Source organism: Panicum virgatum, chromosome 7N (assembly GCF_016808335.1).
Source record: "Panicum virgatum strain AP13 chromosome 7N, P.virgatum_v5, whole genome shotgun sequence".
Lineage (NCBI taxonomy): Eukaryota > Viridiplantae > Streptophyta > Magnoliopsida > Poales > Poaceae > Panicum > Panicum virgatum.
The window spans coordinates 31,296,790-31,314,802 of NC_053151.1; the positions used below are offsets into that span (position 1 = coordinate 31,296,790).

At 46.4% G+C, this 18,013-nt stretch overlaps 2 protein-coding genes, 1 non-coding gene and 1 pseudogene across 4 annotated transcripts; 1 reads left to right on the top strand and 3 right to left on the bottom strand.

The window, feature by feature from the left end:
- Positions 1-1,340: 1,340 nt before the first annotated feature.
- Positions 1,341-3,427, bottom strand: LOC120683019 (annotated as a pseudogene).
- A 763-nt stretch (positions 3,428-4,190) lies between these two features.
- On the bottom strand, positions 4,191-4,272 carry TRNAS-AGA. The gene has a single exon. It is a non-coding gene; the product is annotated as a tRNA-Ser (tRNA).
- Positions 4,273-9,862: 5,590 nt separating this feature from the next.
- On the top strand, positions 9,863-14,511 carry LOC120681944 (protein phosphatase methylesterase 1-like). 2 transcript variants are annotated; one of them, XM_039963635.1, is made up of 13 exons: positions 9,863-10,127; positions 10,199-10,283; positions 10,409-10,479; positions 11,295-11,409; positions 11,562-11,641; positions 11,964-12,048; positions 12,141-12,221; positions 12,625-12,719; positions 12,821-12,871; positions 12,982-13,062; positions 13,584-13,656; positions 13,982-14,059; positions 14,179-14,511. In XM_039963635.1, exons 1-13 carry the CDS (start codon positions 10,018-10,020, stop codon positions 14,209-14,211), a joined length of 1,038 nt encoding a protein of 345 aa, XP_039819569.1. In that variant the 5' UTR covers positions 9,863-10,017; the 3' UTR covers positions 14,212-14,511. The 2 variants fall into 2 exon arrangements, with proteins under 2 accessions (XP_039819569.1, XP_039819568.1); XM_039963634.1 differs by having other exon boundaries at positions 9,864-10,127; positions 10,196-10,283.
- Positions 14,512-15,102: 591 nt separating this feature from the next.
- Positions 15,103-17,566, bottom strand: LOC120681946. Its single transcript, XM_039963636.1, has 2 exons — positions 17,266-17,566; positions 15,103-16,454 (listed from the first exon to the last, which is right to left on the bottom strand). The coding sequence occupies exon 2, from the start codon at positions 16,345-16,347 to the stop codon at positions 15,415-15,417; it is 933 nt and encodes a 310-aa protein (XP_039819570.1). The 5' UTR covers positions 16,348-16,454; positions 17,266-17,566; the 3' UTR covers positions 15,103-15,414.
- Positions 17,567-18,013: the final 447 nt, after the last annotated feature.

Sequence of the window (18,013 nt, forward strand, 5' to 3'; positions counted from 1 at the left end):
CAGAGACAAAAAAAAAAGATGTACCACTCCATTGGTCCTAGATGGCTAGAGTTGTAGGGGCATATTTTGTTTCTCTTTGACAGGATTTGGACCGGCAAGAACAAAAGATATTTTCACCAGCAACTTCTATTAATTTGTCTTTTATGATATAAAATTTTAATCATAATAAGTAATTAAATTTTGTGTAAATCTGACAACACCAATTTATTTACATTAGAAAATTTGTATACTAATAAAGTAATTGCTGATCAAAGATTTGTTCTTTGGAGAGTTTTTTTCCTTTCTGTTTGGAGAGGTTTTCTTTTTCCTCTCCCTCTGTTTGCTTTCTCGTCCTCTGCCTCTCCCTCGCTTGTACCTCTCTTTAAACTCTGTATTGTTTTCCTCTAATGGCATAGTTCAAGTTGGTCCAATGGAGCCGCCGTAGTTCCCGTCAAAAGATTTGTCCTAAGAAAATAAAATTTGGGCAGAGCGAGTACTTTATAACTCTTGGCGATTGGTTGTGTCTCCAACAAGTTAATTTTTAAATTTGGTCAATGTCAAATTCAGGGAAGTGAAAATAAAACAATAGTCCATTGGCGATCCTTCTACGAGAATCTGAATGTATTTGTCCTTTCCTTTTGTAAATTAGATATTAAATATTTATTCTTTTCTTCAAATCGAATCTCGACTATCATATTGTTCCAATGCAAAACCATCATCCTTCATCCATCAACAATGTTATACATTTCTCCCCTGTCCCGCCCCACCACCCCTTTCATCTTTGAAGATGCTCCTATATCACCGTTAGATTTTTATATGATCGTCACGCACCACCTAAAAACATGTTTACACTTGCATTGACAAACCAAATCCCTCTTTTCGAGAAACCGGAGAGCATGAAGCAAGAAACTAATGTCTTTGTTTGTGACCAAGCTAAGCTTTTGTCAAGCTCTATTCAGGACGTGTCTCGACCCCAAGTTATAATGTTCCCCATTTGGCTGGGCGTTTTTTCTTAGAGCATGATCAAACTTCAAGGCCAAGCGAAATAAGAATAAATTTCATTCTTGGATTTCATTCTAAGTCATGGATGTAGCACGTGTGTCCAAAATATAATAGGTCTTCCGAAGCAAAGCACGTAGTAGGGCCGTTTGTGCCATGTGACTCTTACACTTGTAAAAATGTCGGAAAACTTTCACATGAATTAATTTATTTATTTTACTTGAGTTGGAATAATAGGACCCGAGTTGCAAGGCCTCTATGGACAAGTTGAACTGAACAAAGTCAACTCCATTCATTTTCCAAGCATTCATAATCTTCATGGCATGATATAAGTCACTTATAAGCCGCTGGACCTGTCACCGAATGGCATATCCTTGCAACAAACACACTATAAAAGGGTAGCAGTTTTACAAATGCCCCCCTTTATCTTCCATCAATTGATTTGCAACTCATGCTACCACCATCTGGTAGTACATGTCCGTAATGGTAATTTTTTCCTCCCCATCTAACCAGCAGTAAGATGTTCAGCGGTCGTCGACGTGGTCAGCAGTCAGCGGCCAGCCGGCTTAGCTCTTGTAGGCGCCGGCGAGGTAGGCGAGGCAGCCGACGAGTGGCGCGTTGGTGTACGTGGTCGGCTCGGACCGCGCGTAGTCAGCGCGGTCGTCCGGGAACGCGTCGTTCTCGTCGGGCCCGCCGACGACGGCGCCCGTGTGCACGTTGGGGTTGGCGGCGCCGGAGTAGAAGTAGCTCTGGTACCCCTCCTGGCACCCGATGCGGGCCGGGTGGCTGGCCACCGACGGCAGGGACGACGCCCGGTGGTGGATCCGCTGCGGCCACCGCGCGCCGAAGTTCACCATGTACGACATGCCCTGGGGGTTCGCGCCGAGGATGTAGTCCACCTGCTTCCTGGCGAGGGCCCTGAGGGACTTGGGGCCGACGGCGAGGCCCTGGCAGGAGAAGGTGTGCCTGGAGACGGCCATGTACTTGGCGTAGGTGGCGAGCAGGAAGCTGGCCGAGGCCACGTACTGCAGGTTGGCGTCGCCGGACTTGTGCATCAGGCCGCCTGCCGTGTACCGCGTCGTGGAGGACGGCGAGCCGGGCAGGATCCGGCAGAAGAAGTCCTCGGCCTGCTGCCGGAACGGCTCCAGCGCCTTGTCCCCGTTCACCAGAGCTCTCTGCATAGAATATGCTCAGCTTACGTGTAACGTGTTCGACCCGTGTCCGTGCTCAGATACAGTGTTGACCGGCGTGGTTTGGCCCTGGCCCTGGACGGCCGTGCTACTGCTACGTACCCGTGACAGGAGCACGCGCGCTCCGGCGAGCTTGTTGTCCCAGCTGAACATGTCGACGCTGTCGTTGTCGCCCAGGGAGTAGAGGTAGCCGAGGTACGAGGAGTTCTTCGTCGCCCAGAGCAGCCACGCCGACCCCCACAAGAGCTCGTCCTGCACGATCACGCGTCCAGTTACCTGATCACGTGTACGCGCACGCGCGCAAAGTGTATTTACCGTTCCGGGAGCTAGTAATTAATGAACCTTGTAGCCGGAGTAGGACTGGTAGTAGGCGCCGATGTTGCCGCCGATGACGTCGCTGTACTTGCCCTGGTTCCGCACGGCGAGCTCCATCACGTCCCGCGCCGCGGCGAGGAGCCTCCGGGAGTAGGCCGGGTCGGCGGCCCTGAACACCATGCTCGCGGCGGCGAGCGCGGCCGCGGTCTCGCCGGCGACGTCGGACCCGGGCGCCGACGCGGACACCGCGTACACGGTCCGGGGCGTGTCCATGTCCTCGGGCCGCTCCCAGCACCGGTGGTCCGCGTCGGGGTCGCCCACGCCGACGTAGAGCGCGCCCGGGGTCTGCGTCGCCGCCTTGAGGAGGTAGTCCGCGCCCCACCGCACGGCGGCGCGCGCGTCGCGCACGCGCGCCTTCATCCTCCCGCCGTGCTCCAGGACGCTCCACGACAGCATCGTCGTGGTGAAGGCCATCGGGAAGCCAAACTTGGCGTTGTCGCCGCCGTCGTAGTACCCGCCGGTGAGGTCGACCTGCCAGCCACGCACATTTCAGAGCTGGGTCAACAGAGCCCCAGGTCAACGCGGCGACCATGGTCAAACACGCGCGTCTTTTACCACAGGAAGTATCAGAGGATCGGAGTGCGCAGTGCACTGCGGCAGCTGGGCTTAGGCCGACGACGTACGTTCGCGGCCGAGCCGTCGGAGAGGCCGGAGTTGGACCTCCACGTGACGACCTGGTCCGGCGGGAGCTGGCCGGACCTCTGCCCCTGGAAGAAGAGTATCGCCTTCCCGAGCGCGTCGGCGTAATCGGGGTGCCCGCCGGCAGCGACATGGCTGCAGGCGGAAAGGAGGGAGACGACGAGGCCGGCGACAAGCACGAGGGCCCGCGCCGACGGCCGCGGTGCCAATGCCGCTCGGTTCGACGAGGCGGAGGCGGAGCTCATCGCCATCTTCGTTCTCCTCCACTGTCTAGCTAGCGCGCTGCGACGCATGCCAATTTATACGGCTGGGCTTGCTGCATGCGGCGAGGCTAATTTGATCCTAGAAACTGCATGCGACGGCGGCTTTGTTAATGTTATCTCGAGATCGACCTTTTCTCCGGGACGCGCGCGAGTCAGAGCGGCCGATCGCCACGATCCAAGATTGGGTCCATGGTTGGTCATCATGATGGCGCCTGGATAGCTCCATGAGTATTGTTCTGAAGCTAATCATGCTGCAAGTGAGCCCTGCTGGTTCTATAAACTGCTGCCGCGATCGGGGTAATCATCCCTATTTTTCTTAGGGAGTAACGACACCGATACCGCAAGAGCATTTAAACGGATGAGGATCTCGTTCGGCGCGACCTCCTTCGGATCGGGATGGTGCCTCGGAGTTTGGGGTCTCCGCAGGCGCTCCGGTGGTGGTTGCTTGAGTGCCACTTAAAGGTGCAGGGCAATGGTGGAATCAGGCTGTGGCAGTTACAGTTACTGGCGATCATGTGAAGGATTGGAGTGCCTGTACGTGGTTCTGTCAGTAAATTGGAGAATGCAATTGCCAATTACAGTAGTTGCTTTGAGTGATACGGCAACGCAGGGTACGCCAAATTGGATGTTGGGTGGGTTTTTCGTCGTATAGGTGAAGATCGAGCGAGAGGCTAGTCATATGAATGCAAGGTCCGAGGGACAGAATGCACCAAAAAGAAAGGAAAAAGAAAAAGAGGTAAAAAAGCGTGGACGGTAGGATTCGAACCTACGCGGGCGAAACCCACATGATTTCTAGTCATGCCCAATAACCACTCTGGCACGTCCACGAACCTGCTTAATCCATCGCAGAGTATTTTATTTATCGTGTTTCCCACGGATGCTGGTGTCCGTTTGCATCTCTCCTGGCAAATCATTGGGTGCACTCCCTAAAAACTCAAGCAAACACGACGTTAGTCGCGGGCGGGACACTGGGCCTGTGAGGCTGCGAATCGCCGACGTCCAAAGCCGTCCTCGCCGTACGCGTGCGGTCCAGTCACGGTTAAAAATCCCGACCGGAATCGATCTGGTTTTACCGGTAATTGGTCAAATCGGTCCGGACCAGTTCCGGTTCCGGCCGGTTTCAAACTGGCCCAAATTTAAATTCTAAAAAAATGAAAAGTTTCCAAAAAATTTCTAAAAAAACTTCAAGTTGCGAAGATTCTAATGGTGTCAAATTTTTTCAAATATTTGTTCATTTAGTATACTTTGCGAGCATTTGAAGTTAAACAAAAAAAAGCGTGCATACAAAAATATACAAATATATTGTATTAATATAAAAATAGTACAAAAGAGAGTTAGAGGGTTCATTTAGGCTAAAACATGTTATACATACATTCATTTAGTATACTTTGCGGGCATTTGAATTTAAACCGACCGGTTACCGCTCAAACCGGACCAATATACTAGTCTAACCGGTCGGCTTACCGATAGAAACCGGTTGAACAGAGATTTTTAATTTAGATTTTTAAATTAAATTGTTTTTTACCGGTAACCGGTCAAACCAAACCGGTTTACCGCTACCCGGTGAACAGCAATTTAATCCCACCAATCGATAAAAAAAACCGTGGATCCAGTCCGGAGCGCCGGGCGCATCAAGAGGCGACACGCGCGCGGCTAATGCGAGCCCAACCTGCAACCACGGCTCCACGGCGCTGCCGCTGCGTCCTGCGCAGGGTTAAAAAAACCGCTCGGAACCGGACCGGTTACCGCGGTTACCGGTCTAACCGGTCCGGCCCGGTTCCGGTTCCGGGTGGTCTAAACCGGGGCAAAATTCAAATTTTAAATTTGAATTCCAGGAAATGAAAAAATCCCAAAAAAATCACAAAAATACTTCAAGTTGCGAGGAATGTAATGGTGTCAAAATTTTTGAAATATTCATTCATTTGATATATTTTGGGGGCATTTGAATTAAAAAAAAACAGGCGGCCCATTAAGGCCCAACGGCCCGTCACCGACACATAAGGCGCCGCCACCCCCCCCAGAACCTTCAGACCTGCGCCCCCCACCCCATTTCCGCCTCCCTCTCCCTCCAGGCGGCGCCAGGAAGCCCGACCGCCGGTGACCGCCGGCCAACCGCTCGGTTAGTGCGGCTAGCCGGCCGGCAGAACCATTTAGCCGACCCCGGCCCGGATCTAACCGGCCGCGCCGGTTAACCGGCCGGGCGCAGCGGTAAGCCGGCCGGAATCAGCGGTAAGCCGGCCTGGGAGGTCGGTAAGCCGTTTGTTTTTTTCCCTTTGAGTTGATTTGCAAGTATTAGATGATTTGTTTTGGGATTTAGATGTATGATCTAGGTGTAGTTAGGATTTAGGTAAGATTTAAGTGTATGACGTAAGGATTTAGGTTCATTTAGGATTTAGGTAGAATTGAATATTAAGGTGCATATATGTTTTTAGGGTTTAGGTTGATTTAGGATTTATGTGATTGATATGTCTTTGTTGTCCATTTATGCAGATAGACAATGTCAGGTAGAGATAAAGATATTGTATGGGAACATGGTGAAAATTTTTATCCCGGATGGCGGTGCAAGTATTGTAATACGCAGAAAGCAGCAGGTGGTGCGACTAGATTGAAACAACATTTGGCTCACCGCGGGGCGGAGGTGGTCCATTGCAGGAATGTGCCACCAGATGTGCGGGAGTATTTTCAGCGTGACATTGAGAAGGCTAGGAAGGCAACTGCTGAACGGGCTCGAGAGAGGTTGAGACGGGAGAAGGCTGTAGCGGAGGGAAACTATCCCGGTGAAGAAGAAGATGAGGAGACTCAGCTGCAGCGTGCCTTGGACCAATCGAGAGCGGAAGCAGTGTACCGACGGGGGGTGGAACAGAGAGGAGGTGTATACGAGCATGGAGGGGATAGTGGTTCGACGAGGGGGAATCCTTTGCAGAGGATGTTGCGTAGGGCAACTTCGTAGAGGGAGAGTCCTGCAGTGGAGGATTATAACGTGGCATCCGGTGGGAGAAGAGGAATGACCCAACAAAGAATTGATACAGGCTCCTGGACGCAGAAGGGTAGGAATGCAAAGGAAGCTATTGGTAAAGCTTGGTCAAAGTTTTTCCATTTTGCAGGAGTACCTGGAAGACAGGCTGACAATCCTTACTTTGTCAGCGCGGTCAGGGAGACACAGAAGTGGGGTATGTTTTCATTCATTCGTATGACACCTATGAGCTTACATTTCTGTATCTCATGATTTTCATATATTTGCAGGTGAAGGTATCGCATCACCAACTGGACGTGATATTGATGGCAAGTACCTTGATCAGAACGAGCAAGACTTGAAGACGAGGTACGTAAAGTTTCGGAAAGACTGGCCCTTATTTGGCGTCACGTTGATGTGTGATTCATGGACTGGGTCGACGAGGATGAGTGTCATCAACTTTTTGATATACTGCAATGGAGTCATGTGGTTCCACAAGTCTATTGATGCGAGTGGAAGAACTCAAGATAGCACATATTTGCTTAGGGTAGGCCCTAAACATGTCCCATTCACTATGTCCCATTCACTTTGAGTATATTTTGAAACTTACTAAAAAATCCTACCTATTTTGACAGGAGATTCGAAAGGTGGTGGACGAGATTGAACCGGAGAATGTCGTGCATATAGTCACCGATAATGACTCGAATCACAAGAAAGCTTGCAAGGCACTAGGAGAGGTGTATGAACACATTCTTTGGACACCTTGTTTAGCACACACCGTCAATTTGATGTTGAAGGATATAGCTCGAAGGCCCGAACATTCTGGTACGATCAAGCAATGCAAGCGAATTTTTAATTGGTTACACAATCATGGTCAGTTGAATACAATGATGAGGAACGCAATCGGTGGTGAGTTGGTCAAGTGGAATGCCACTCAATTTGGAACCAATTACATGTTCTTAGAGAGCATCTATCGGAAACGTGATCGTTTCATGCAGTGGATGGCATCTACTGAGTTTTTACAAAGCAAATGGGCAGATACCGAAGATGGTCGATTTACTCATTCCAGGTTTTCAAATTTGGAGTGGTGGGACGGATTGAAATATGTCATCGACACAGTTCAAGCAATATACAAGTTCCTTCGCTTCGCTGATCAGGACAAGCGGCCCAACATGTGCGAAGTCGTGATGTCGTACCAGAATACGAGACAGGAGTTGCAATCTTTCTTTGAAAATAATGTTTCCACTCGGGACGAGTATCTTAAGGTTATGGACGATAGGATGCGTGACCTTTTCATAGGCACGTATGTGGGTCCAGGTAAAACTATACGAGTCATCTATTTTGGAACTCTATGAAACTTATGCTTATTTGAAGTGATTTATATTTTGCAGCTGCTGTCCTAAATCCGAGGTATTCATACACGATAGAACCAACTCAAGAAATGTTCCGTGGACTCAAGGATACATTTGAGCGCATGACGGATGTCCAGAGCACCGTGCAGGCATTGCAGGAGCTTGAGGTGTTTCGGCAGAAGGTTGGCGAGTTTGGCAGTGAAATGGCAATGAGAATGGCGATGGATCCAAAGACATCCCCATGTAAGAGTTACTCCGTAACATATTGTTGTTTTCTCTATATTTGAATATATTGCTTACATACTTGGTTGCACATACAGCGTCCTGGTGGATGATGTTCGGATCAAGCACTCCAAAGCTGCAGTATCTTGCCATGCGGCTTGTTTCACAATGTTGTTCGTCCAGTGAATGCGAGCGCAACTAGAGTACTTTTGCCTTGCTGCATACAAAAGTTCGCAATCGATTGTCGCACAAGAAACTTAACAAGCTGGTCTATGTCAACTACAACCTTCGTCTGCGACTAGAGGAGGTCTCCGGCCCACCGATACGTGAAGAAGGTGATTTTATCGACCAGCTGGCCCATCTTTCATTTTATGATGAGAATAATCCGGTGCGGGAATGGATGGAATATGGTCGATCTAACCGCGCTCCAGTTCTGGACGAGGATGATGATGACGGAGACGTCCCTCTCCCGTCTCATATTGTCAGGGATCAAATAAACCTCTCAGATCTACGTGACACTACGGGGGATGCTTGCATCAGCGATTGGGCACGTAGACATGTGGGTGACACTCACCTAGGGAAGAGGAAATTCCAGAGGGGGCATACGAAGGGTGACTCGAAGCGTCAAAAACAAAAAGGAAAAGCAACAGCAAAATCAGTGAACAGCGACACGTCCACAGATGATGGCGATGGTGAGCGTAGTCCACCGTATCAAGAGACTGGGGATAGCAGCTCCGCTGGTGATGGTGACGGTAGTGACGGTGCAGATGCTGCTGGTGGTGGTGGTAGTGGTGGTGGTATTCCCATTCGTTTCACAGGTATACATTGCACCTATATATGCACACATGTTTCTGATTATGAGTACTAATTATTATATATGGTTAATTGCAGGGAAGACTCAGTTCACACATGCTACACAGGACCCCGATCATGGAGCACCGGAATCGCCGAGGAGAACGGTTGGACCGACGGACAACGATACTCCACAGTACTCTTCTTCCTCCTATAGCGATTCCAGGCACTCTTTTCACTATCCCATACCTGATATCAGCATGGAGCCACAGACGAGATGGGTGTACGAATGGGAAGACCCCCATTTTTATACTATGTTAGTTCAGGAATGGGAGACAACATCGGCGTGGACAGGGCAATCTTGGCAAGACTACAAGGCTGAACTGCTTAGAGTGCGAGGTTTGAATGTGATGTCCATCGCCGAATACCAAATGGCGTCCAGAATGGGGGTCTTCCCATTCTTACGTTGAACTATTATTAATGTGTATCAGTGACTACTGTATTTGTAGGCACGATTAGGATTATGGTATTTGTATGCACGCGCATTAATATTGTATATTTCTGCATAATTATAAATTGTTACTTTGGTGTGGTATTTTACATTAATATGTGCATAGTTCATACCAAAATTTCCTTTTATTTTACACCACGGAACCAATTTAAAACTATCGGTTTATTTTGTTCAAAGGCCGGTAACCGATGCAACCGGTCCGGTTTTACCAACAAACCGGCCGGCTAACCGATACTAACCGTTACAACGGGAACTTTTGAATTTGGTTTTGAATTTGGCCGGTCGGAACCAGTAACCGATCCAACCAGTCCGGTTAACCGGAACCGGTGGCCGGCGGTACGATTGAATCGGTCGGATAAAAAAACCTTGGTCCTGCGACCTCCAGCGACGCGACCGGTGCCCGCCGTGCCATCCGCCACCTGCTCCGCCGGTCTGACTCCGGCTCCAGGCCCGCCGTCTGACATCTCACATCTGTCACGCGCACGGCACGTGCCTACGGATAGCCTACCCAGGAAACGAAGAAAGCGGCCGTGCAGAAAACCACTTCCATGCGGAGAAAGCGTACTCTGCTTCGAAGCCGCCCGTTCCCGTCTTCCCCTCGCCTCCTCCTGCTCCGTTTCCCTCCGCCACCCCCTTCCCCCTTTGCCGTCGTGTTCCGTTCCCCCCCTCTCGCGGCTTCTCCTTCGCGAACACCGTCACCACCACCGGCCTAATTCGACCGCGCAGCCGCAGCGCGCCGTACATGGAGCCCGCGCCGCTCTCGTCGCTGCAGGAGGAAGTGGAGGGGGAGCCCGCCGGGGAGGACTCGTCCGCCTTCTCCGCCGCCGCCGTCCCTCCCCGCCCGGCCACGCAGTAAGCCACCCGCGCCTCCCGAATCTCCATCTCCTCCCTCCCTGCTCCCTGACTCGGTGCCTCCGCAGCAGCCACGCGCTCCACAAGTACGCGCCGCTGGACTGGTCCGCCTACTTCGACGAGGAGCGCCGCGTTGTCATCCCCGGCACCGACGATGTGCGTGCGCTTGACGACCAAAAATCTCAGGGTAGCTTTTCTGTTCCGCTGTCCTGCCTTGATGCGATCTAAATGCTGGGCCGTTTGTTTTTTGTTTCTCTTCCCTGTTCTGGGGTTTTCTCCAGATCTTCAATGTGTACACGGCCGGATCGGAGGGCCCCGTCGTGTTCTGTCTGCACGGAGGCGGCTACTCGGGGTAAGCCTGCGCCACGGTTTATTTTCTGCAAATCCTCATCATGTTTTGCTGCTGAATTGCGCTAACATTCATGCATTGAGACTTGCTGGAAATGCTTAGCACTGAGGGTGATTGGATTGGGTATAATCTAAGTGGTAGTATTTACTTTTACACTGTAAAGGTACTGCTGAGGATATATATTATAAACGAATTTTTAACAACTACTGCTACCTGTAACATTCAAATTTGTGGGAGCGAAGAACTTGCTTCAGGGCTGCGTTTGAATAGCCCGTTGTGGAATGCTTGCTTGTCTAATGAAAGGTTGCACACTTGCATCTTGCTGAATTTGTAGAGCACGCCTTCTGGATTCCCCCCCCCTCCTGGGTGCTACTGAAAATGTAGCAATAACATCGTCTGCTGCAGTTGTGAATGGTTTTTGTCGAATTTCGTTTTTTTATTAATGATTAATAGGACAATGCTAAAAAAATCTAGAAATGTTCCTGAAAATGCTGCAATCAAATTGATTTTGCTCCAGAAAATGTTCGCAAGTGATCTTGATTCACAGTAAGCTTTTAATTTCTAATTAGCTAGCTATAGCTGTGTGACACATGCCGTTATAGGTGCTGTTGCGTATTTTGGCACCTTTGCCACTGTAAAGGCTATTTAAAACCTTGCTTGGTAGGGAAGCATGCGAAGGCAAAATTTGCCTTTTATTTCTGCTAATCTTGTAACGCCTGCAATAATAACTTGACCTTCTTATGCAATTTTGCCATAGCAACATTGTTTATTAAACAAAGATGTGCTTACGTTACTGTGATTATTCTTTGATCTCTTAGGCTTTCATTTGCTCTAGCAGCACGTCAAATGAAGGACAAGGCCCGTGTTGTTTCCATGGATCTACGGGGACACGGGAAGTCAACAACAAGCAATGATTCGGATTTGTCCATCGAAGTATGCAAACTTGTTTGTTATAATTGGTGATTACAGTCTCATACTTACGAGTTGATTGATGGTTACACTCCCATTACCAAATTTGTTTCAAGACTTGTTGCCCACTGCTGGACACAATTTCAGTCTTTAAAAGTGTTTTGTCACCACTGCAGACTCTTACCAATGATGTCATAGCTGTGATACGTGCCATGTATGGAGATTCACCACCAGCAATTATACTTGTTGGACATAGGTGAGCCAGCACCATGCACTTTTCTGTCATCATTTTCTTCTGTGCATGCATCTCAAGTTACTGGAAAGTTGTAGCTTGGTACAGCTGAGGCTTTCTAAAAGATACATCAGCTGAGGAGGGAATGATCCTGAAAAGTTACTTTTTGTCGTTTTGAAACTACCACCAAAACACCATGCTCTTAATCACTTCCAACTTGGTTTAATATTTTTCTGCTTTATAGAATGCCTCTTTTATCTTTTAGCTGTTTGTTTAGCATATTTCGACCAATATCTCTAAGTATCCGAAAACCTTTTACTATGGAATGCTCGAACTTCCTTTTTAGCATGGGTGGTTCAGTGGCTGTACATGTGGCTGCAAGAAGAGAAATTCGAAATCTTCATGGGCTTGTTGTCATTGATGTTGTTGAGGTTTGTAACAGTTATTCCTTATGTAGCATCTTACGTTTCTGTATAACAATCTTAATCATTGCTGGTTTTGGGCACATTTCCTTTTTAAACAGGGAACAGCAATGGCTTCGCTGGTTCATATGCAGAAGATCTTATCCAATCGGGCACAGCATTTCCCTAGCATTGAAAAAGCAGTATGTTAATTTCATCTACATTGTTTCTGATAGGCCTTTCTGGTAACATCAAATCAGCTTTAAATATGTATAATAATTACTCATTACTCTCAGCATCTGAAAAGATATTACGTTCATTTCCTTCAGCTGAAATGAGTTACTAACAGATAATTTGAATTGTGCACGACATCACAACAAACGTGGAAATTATGAACAAAAATGAAGGGCAATTGTTGGATGAAACTAAATTCAGTTTTGAATCAATGTCATGTGTACTAAGCCATGTGATCGTAACCATTCTTACTAAGGAAGCAGTAGTTATTAAGCCATGAGATTACAATTGTTCTTACTAAGGCGGCAGGAGATATTGTTAGATTTACCCCCCTACCTTGTTTCTTGTTTGATCAATTTTGAAATTATGCAGATTGAATGGAGTGTCAAAGGTGGGCCGTTAAGAAATATTGAGTCTGCTCGTGTGTCCATTCCGTCTACCTTGAAATATGATGAATCACGGGAATGGTGAGCAATAGTTTGCATGTTGTATGTTTGTAGAATTGTGCCTTTCAGGTTTGCACTTCGTAGTATTGCTTATTTAAGTATACCATTGTACTTTGTTTCAGCTATATGTATCGCACTCCTCTGGAGCAAACAGAAAAATATTGGAAAGGATGGTATGCTTTCAATCTGACGATTTTCTTTAAAACGTGTTTTTCATTTTAGTAAAATCATTTTAGTCTTCTCATGCCTTTTTTGACTAAATACTATAACATTTCTTTGATAGGTATGAAGGTCTTTCAGACAAGTTTTTATCTTGTCCAGTGCAAAAGATCCTGTTATTAGCTGGCACTGATAGACTGGACAGGTTTGTTATGCCTGAGTATTCGAAATTTTCTATTTTCTAGTCCATGTCCATGAGTTTTGCCCAACTTCTAAATATCGCCACTTTTTGCTAGTGACATAACTTAGTGTCATTCATTTTTTGCTGCTTCTCAGTTGCAAGTTGCATCAGGATGGGTTGCAAAGCGAGCTCCTGGCATATTCTATGGTTTATAATCTGTTTATTTAAAGAGATTGCATTAGCAATCGAACTATCATGATTATGACTGGCAAAATACAGAAATTTCTTGCTGGGCTTTGTCGCTAGAGCTTTTGAATGGCAAATCGGATGGTGGTATTCCACTACTGAAATGCTGCTTTCATTGAAACCAAACCTATTGTAAATTGTTTGTCATGTTCTGAAATGCTTCTTTCATTGGATGTCCAATCTGAATATCCTACTGCCTTTATAGTTAGTACTGTTCTGTAATGTGAAACACCTCCTATAACTCCATGATAAACTATGGAGGACAAATTGTGTAATGTATTGGTTAATACATTTTGCAGAGCTTTAACAATTGGTCAAATGCAAGGAAAGTTTCAAATGGTGGTGGTTCGGCACACTGGGCATGCCATACAGGTTAGCTCTTAATATGTTTGAATTAAGATATTTTAATATGAGTCGCTTGGCAATATTTCTTTTATGGCTAGGAGCTTTTGCGCCATTCTCACCTTGATGCTCTAGGGCCACTTAAAAGAAATTTCACAGATTCTCTGACATGTAGGTATAGCAGGAACCAGGAATTAGCAACCAAAGGTTCATTTGTTGAGCGCTGTTTGTTGTGTTGTGCTATAGTTTGTCAACTTCTTTTCTTTAGAAAGCATTGGTTTGAGCAGTATAGTTTTAACCAACGAATTACAAACCTTTACGAGTTTTGACACATTATATAAATAATTATTTTCAGGAAGATGTACCTGAAGAATTTGCGTCGCACATACTGAACTTCATATCTCGCAACAAAATAGGACCTAACGGTGTTGAGGTCAGTAACTAACACTACCATAGTCCCTCATCCTATTTGATACATGTACAATCTCTATTTTTTTCTTTTCTCCATGACTCCATGCATTAACCCAATGTTTGGTACTTTTCTTTTCTCAGATACCTGGCCTTATTAAAAAATGGGGACACTAGATGGGATGCACAAGGAACTGTTCCAGTATTGACAATATTTAGGAAAATGATGAGTAGATCTGCCTAGGTCTTTTGATATGGAAGAAAAGTTCTGATATAAAGGTCCGTGGTGATCATGCAGGCGAGAGCAATCAATCGTTGGTTTCATCATTTGGTGGCGACTCCAGCGTCGCACGTTTTTTTTTTGTGACATGTTTTTGCGACGTGTGGCCGTGTGGGTGCCTTTTGTACAAGGTTTCTTATATGTTGTTTGTAAGTAAAGCTGGGCGCATTATAATGCTTTCCATGAAGTTTCACTCATACCGAGTCAAAAAAAAAAAAAGTTCCACTCATACCAAGACGATAAGCTCGTCTCGGATAAGCTCATAACATGAATGTACGCAGGAATAATCTGTGCGACGATAAAAAGAAAGGAATGATCTGTGCAAACGGGGTAAAACCCAAATGAAAACATCGATGTCACGGTTAACAGTTGATTAGCTGAAGATAACCCAAAATGCAAACAAGTCTTACTGATGATATATGTTCGAGTCTTTATAAAAAAACGGGTATGTCTATCAGCCACCGCTCATACATTTAACACATGGTTAACAATTCAGCTACAAGGTACAAGAAGGTCTACGAACAGCCAAGGACGTACTTTTTCTGCATTTCTGCTTCGTGAAACTAATCGGCGTGAACGTAATGCATATGCAAAACTTAAATGGGTGAATTACTAAAATGCGAACTAGACTTACTGTTGACGATAGACTTCAGCTGGAAAACAATGCCAAGTAAATGTAGATACCGAAGCATATTTAAGCTAGAAAATCAAATGAATGCGCAGGAAGCATCTTAACTTGTCTACCAAAATTGGGGATATCGCTCTAAAGGATGTAAGCCCAGTCGTCCTAACTGCCAAAATGGTGGTCTTCGCTAGGATATAAGCTCAGTCGACAGACTGATAGTACAAGCTTTACCTCAATGTACAAAGTAAACTTTCACTAAGGAGCTATTTTACAGGAGTTCTCAAGCTACATGAAGGGGGGAAATCTAATACTAGAATGCCATCCCTACTTTAATCTGTTCTATCTCAACAAAATTCCGGAGTGAAGTCACAGCTGCAGTTGCAAGACTAAATATGGCCACAGCCAAGGGAAGCAGAATGGAAAACCCCCTCAGTTAGTCCTTGAACAAAACACTGAACATTATGTCAAAAGGCTATCATAGGATCATGTCACGACTTGCTTGCATCTCAATATGCTCCTGATCACCTATGGCAAAGGTATCAGCAACCGGAAAATAGACCAGAATAACAATACCGACCATGGCAGCAAGCATCAGCACAAGGAAGGAGACAAACACAAGAGCCTCATGCACTTCACCAGGCCAAGGAAGAACTGTTAACCCAAGAAGTGTTGCCCGGGGAAGTAATATTCCAGTGGCGACAATCAGCATATATATCCTACGTCGGAGTCCCTTGTTGATCACCAGCGATAGCATTTGACCACCGACAAACATGACATAAAGAGCCAAAATGGTGTAGAACACCCCAAGGAATATGCTGCTCAACAATGGGTATGTGCATGTAATGTCGCCGTTGTGAATTGCAGAGGCAGAATACCAGTACTTTGCAAGCTTTGATGGTTGACCATCATCTGAAGAAATATAAGCACCAACGAAAATAACACAAGCCTCCCAGATGAGAGAAGGCGAGCATAGAAGGAATGCTGTACGTATGGTCTTCCGATTCCATTTACGGTTCAAGGTACCAAGCTCTTGCTTCTGCAAAGCTGCGCTAAGAAGGAAAGACAGCAAGAGGAACAATCCTGGTTCTGCAAACCCCAGATTTGAGATGATGTAGAATTTGCACACATTCACTTGCCAGGCCCGGTCAGAAATTAGCCTCCCCTCTCCGTTCACAAAGGTGAGCCGGAGTACCTCACCAATACCCCACCAGAATGCAACCAGCATCAATGCTATCCGAGTCAGCCATGGTCCGTTGAAGTAGCTAAGCCTCTGGTAACCTCTTCTTTTGATCCACAGTTGGAAGTAAACCGAGCGGCAGAGGCAGATCAGGCCCAAGATGGAGACTATGGAGATGAGAGCAATGGTCACCACACCAATGATATTGGTGAAATATGTGATCAAGTGCATCACATAAAACACCACAACTTGAGACCTCCAAGCATTCTCACTTTTATGATCAGTGCAGGGGCTGTTCTAACATCCTAAAAAACGAACAAAACACTAAGACAGGAAACCTGCAAGGAATGGGGAGCAAGACAAATTATCAACAGATGGAACTTGGAAGATATGCACAGGTAGGTGCCAGCAACGCTGCTACTTATATGCAACAATAGATGAAAGACAATACTTGTCAATGGTAGACTTGAAATGGACAACACTAACAAGTGAAGCTTCCAATCTACTTCGTGCTTATCTTCCACATGGCTCTATTCAACAAATATTGGACGTGTTCAGCATCACACATTCACACACGTCCATTACAGTTTTGCTACACCCCTTTTAATTGTCTAACAATGCTTCATCTCACTTACCATCCACAAATGACTTCTATAAACATCCAAACATGACTTTCATAAACAGAACTCTCTCCAGATCCACCAACTATTGCGTTATGATTAGGTGATCATCCATCGCCCATTACCTAATCACATATGCAACACCAACACGACAGGGGAAAAGAGAAGAAGCCGACAAGGACTCCAACAAGAAAACTTATGCAGATTGACGCAGGAACGCTGACCAATTCAGAGAGGTAAATCAACTACATGATCTCAACTTAAAGCTCACGGGCATATACAAGCGAAATTCCCGAATATCACCGCAGAACTAAAGCCGAATTATAAAGCACACAATCTATAGCTTACCCTACCATCCCCCATTTTTAGCAGAAAAAATCCATCATAGAGTCCGCAAAATTAAAGCCCTAACCGTATGATTGGAAAAAAAAATTCAACTAATGCTAATAAATTGAATCTCTAGGCCACCAATCAATAATCATACATCGAAATTAATTCGAGAGAGAAGAGAAGCTGGAAGGTAGTTTACCAAACGAATTTTCGAGATTGAGCAGCCGAGGAAGCGTCGGTTGAGCCGGGCGGCCGAACAATGCGCCGGAGAGCCGAGACGAAGCAGCGGGGGGCGGTAGCGCGAGCCCCCCCAGCCCCCGGCGTTTCGGCTGTCGGCGATCGGCGACAGGGCGCAAGCCGCGCGGGTGCACCGTGCCGCCGCTGGGATCGGTCTCTGCGTCCTCCTCTCCCGCAAGGCTCGATGTATGTCCTCGTGGGAATCAGAGTTGCAACGGAAAAGGAGGAGAAGACGGAGGGGGGAGAAGAGGTGGTTGGTCGAAAGAGGACAATTGCTTACAGCTGTATTTTATTTTGTTTTCTAACAATATATATATTTTTTGCGGAAACGGTAGAATTTCGTTTCATGGGTCATAAGGAAAACCTGAAAAAATATTTCGCGAGATTCCTATATCTAACTGTTCATTTCATTCTTTTTTTTAACTTATAACTATATGAAATCCAGTCTTTTTTCTTTTTGAAGAAATTGCGGGACGGAGATATGAAATCCATCGTTGTCGCAAATCCCCAATATTAATATTTATAAAGTTGGTGGCTAGTGTTGCATCGGTGCTAGCGAGGCAGTCCAACAAGCCGTTATTGCCTTTCTGAGTATCGTCGGTACTGACTACTGACCGTTGATATAGAAGATTATACAACTAGCTACGGTACTAAATCTAGATTCCTGACAAACCGATTTTTCGGCAACTATTTTTAAAAAGAGAGAAAAA

What these genes read in the sequence shown, in the direction of transcription:
- LOC120681944 (XM_039963634.1), top strand. Translation starts at nt 10,018, where the DNA reads ATGGAGCCCGCGCCGCTCTCGTCGCTGCAGGAGGAAGTGGAGGGGGAG. An exon ending in ATTCGGATTTGTCCATCGAA is followed by an intron (nt 11,410 to 11,561) that starts GTATGCAAACTT and finishes TCACCACTGCAG; the next exon opens with ACTCTTACCAATGATGTCAT. An exon ending in GAAAAATATTGGAAAGGATG is followed by an intron (nt 12,872 to 12,981) that starts GTATGCTTTCAA and finishes TTTCTTTGATAG; the next exon opens with GTATGAAGGTCTTTCAGACA.
- LOC120681946 (XM_039963636.1), bottom strand. Translation starts at nt 16,347, where the DNA reads ATGCACTTGATCACATATTTCACCAATATCATTGGTGTGGTGACCATT.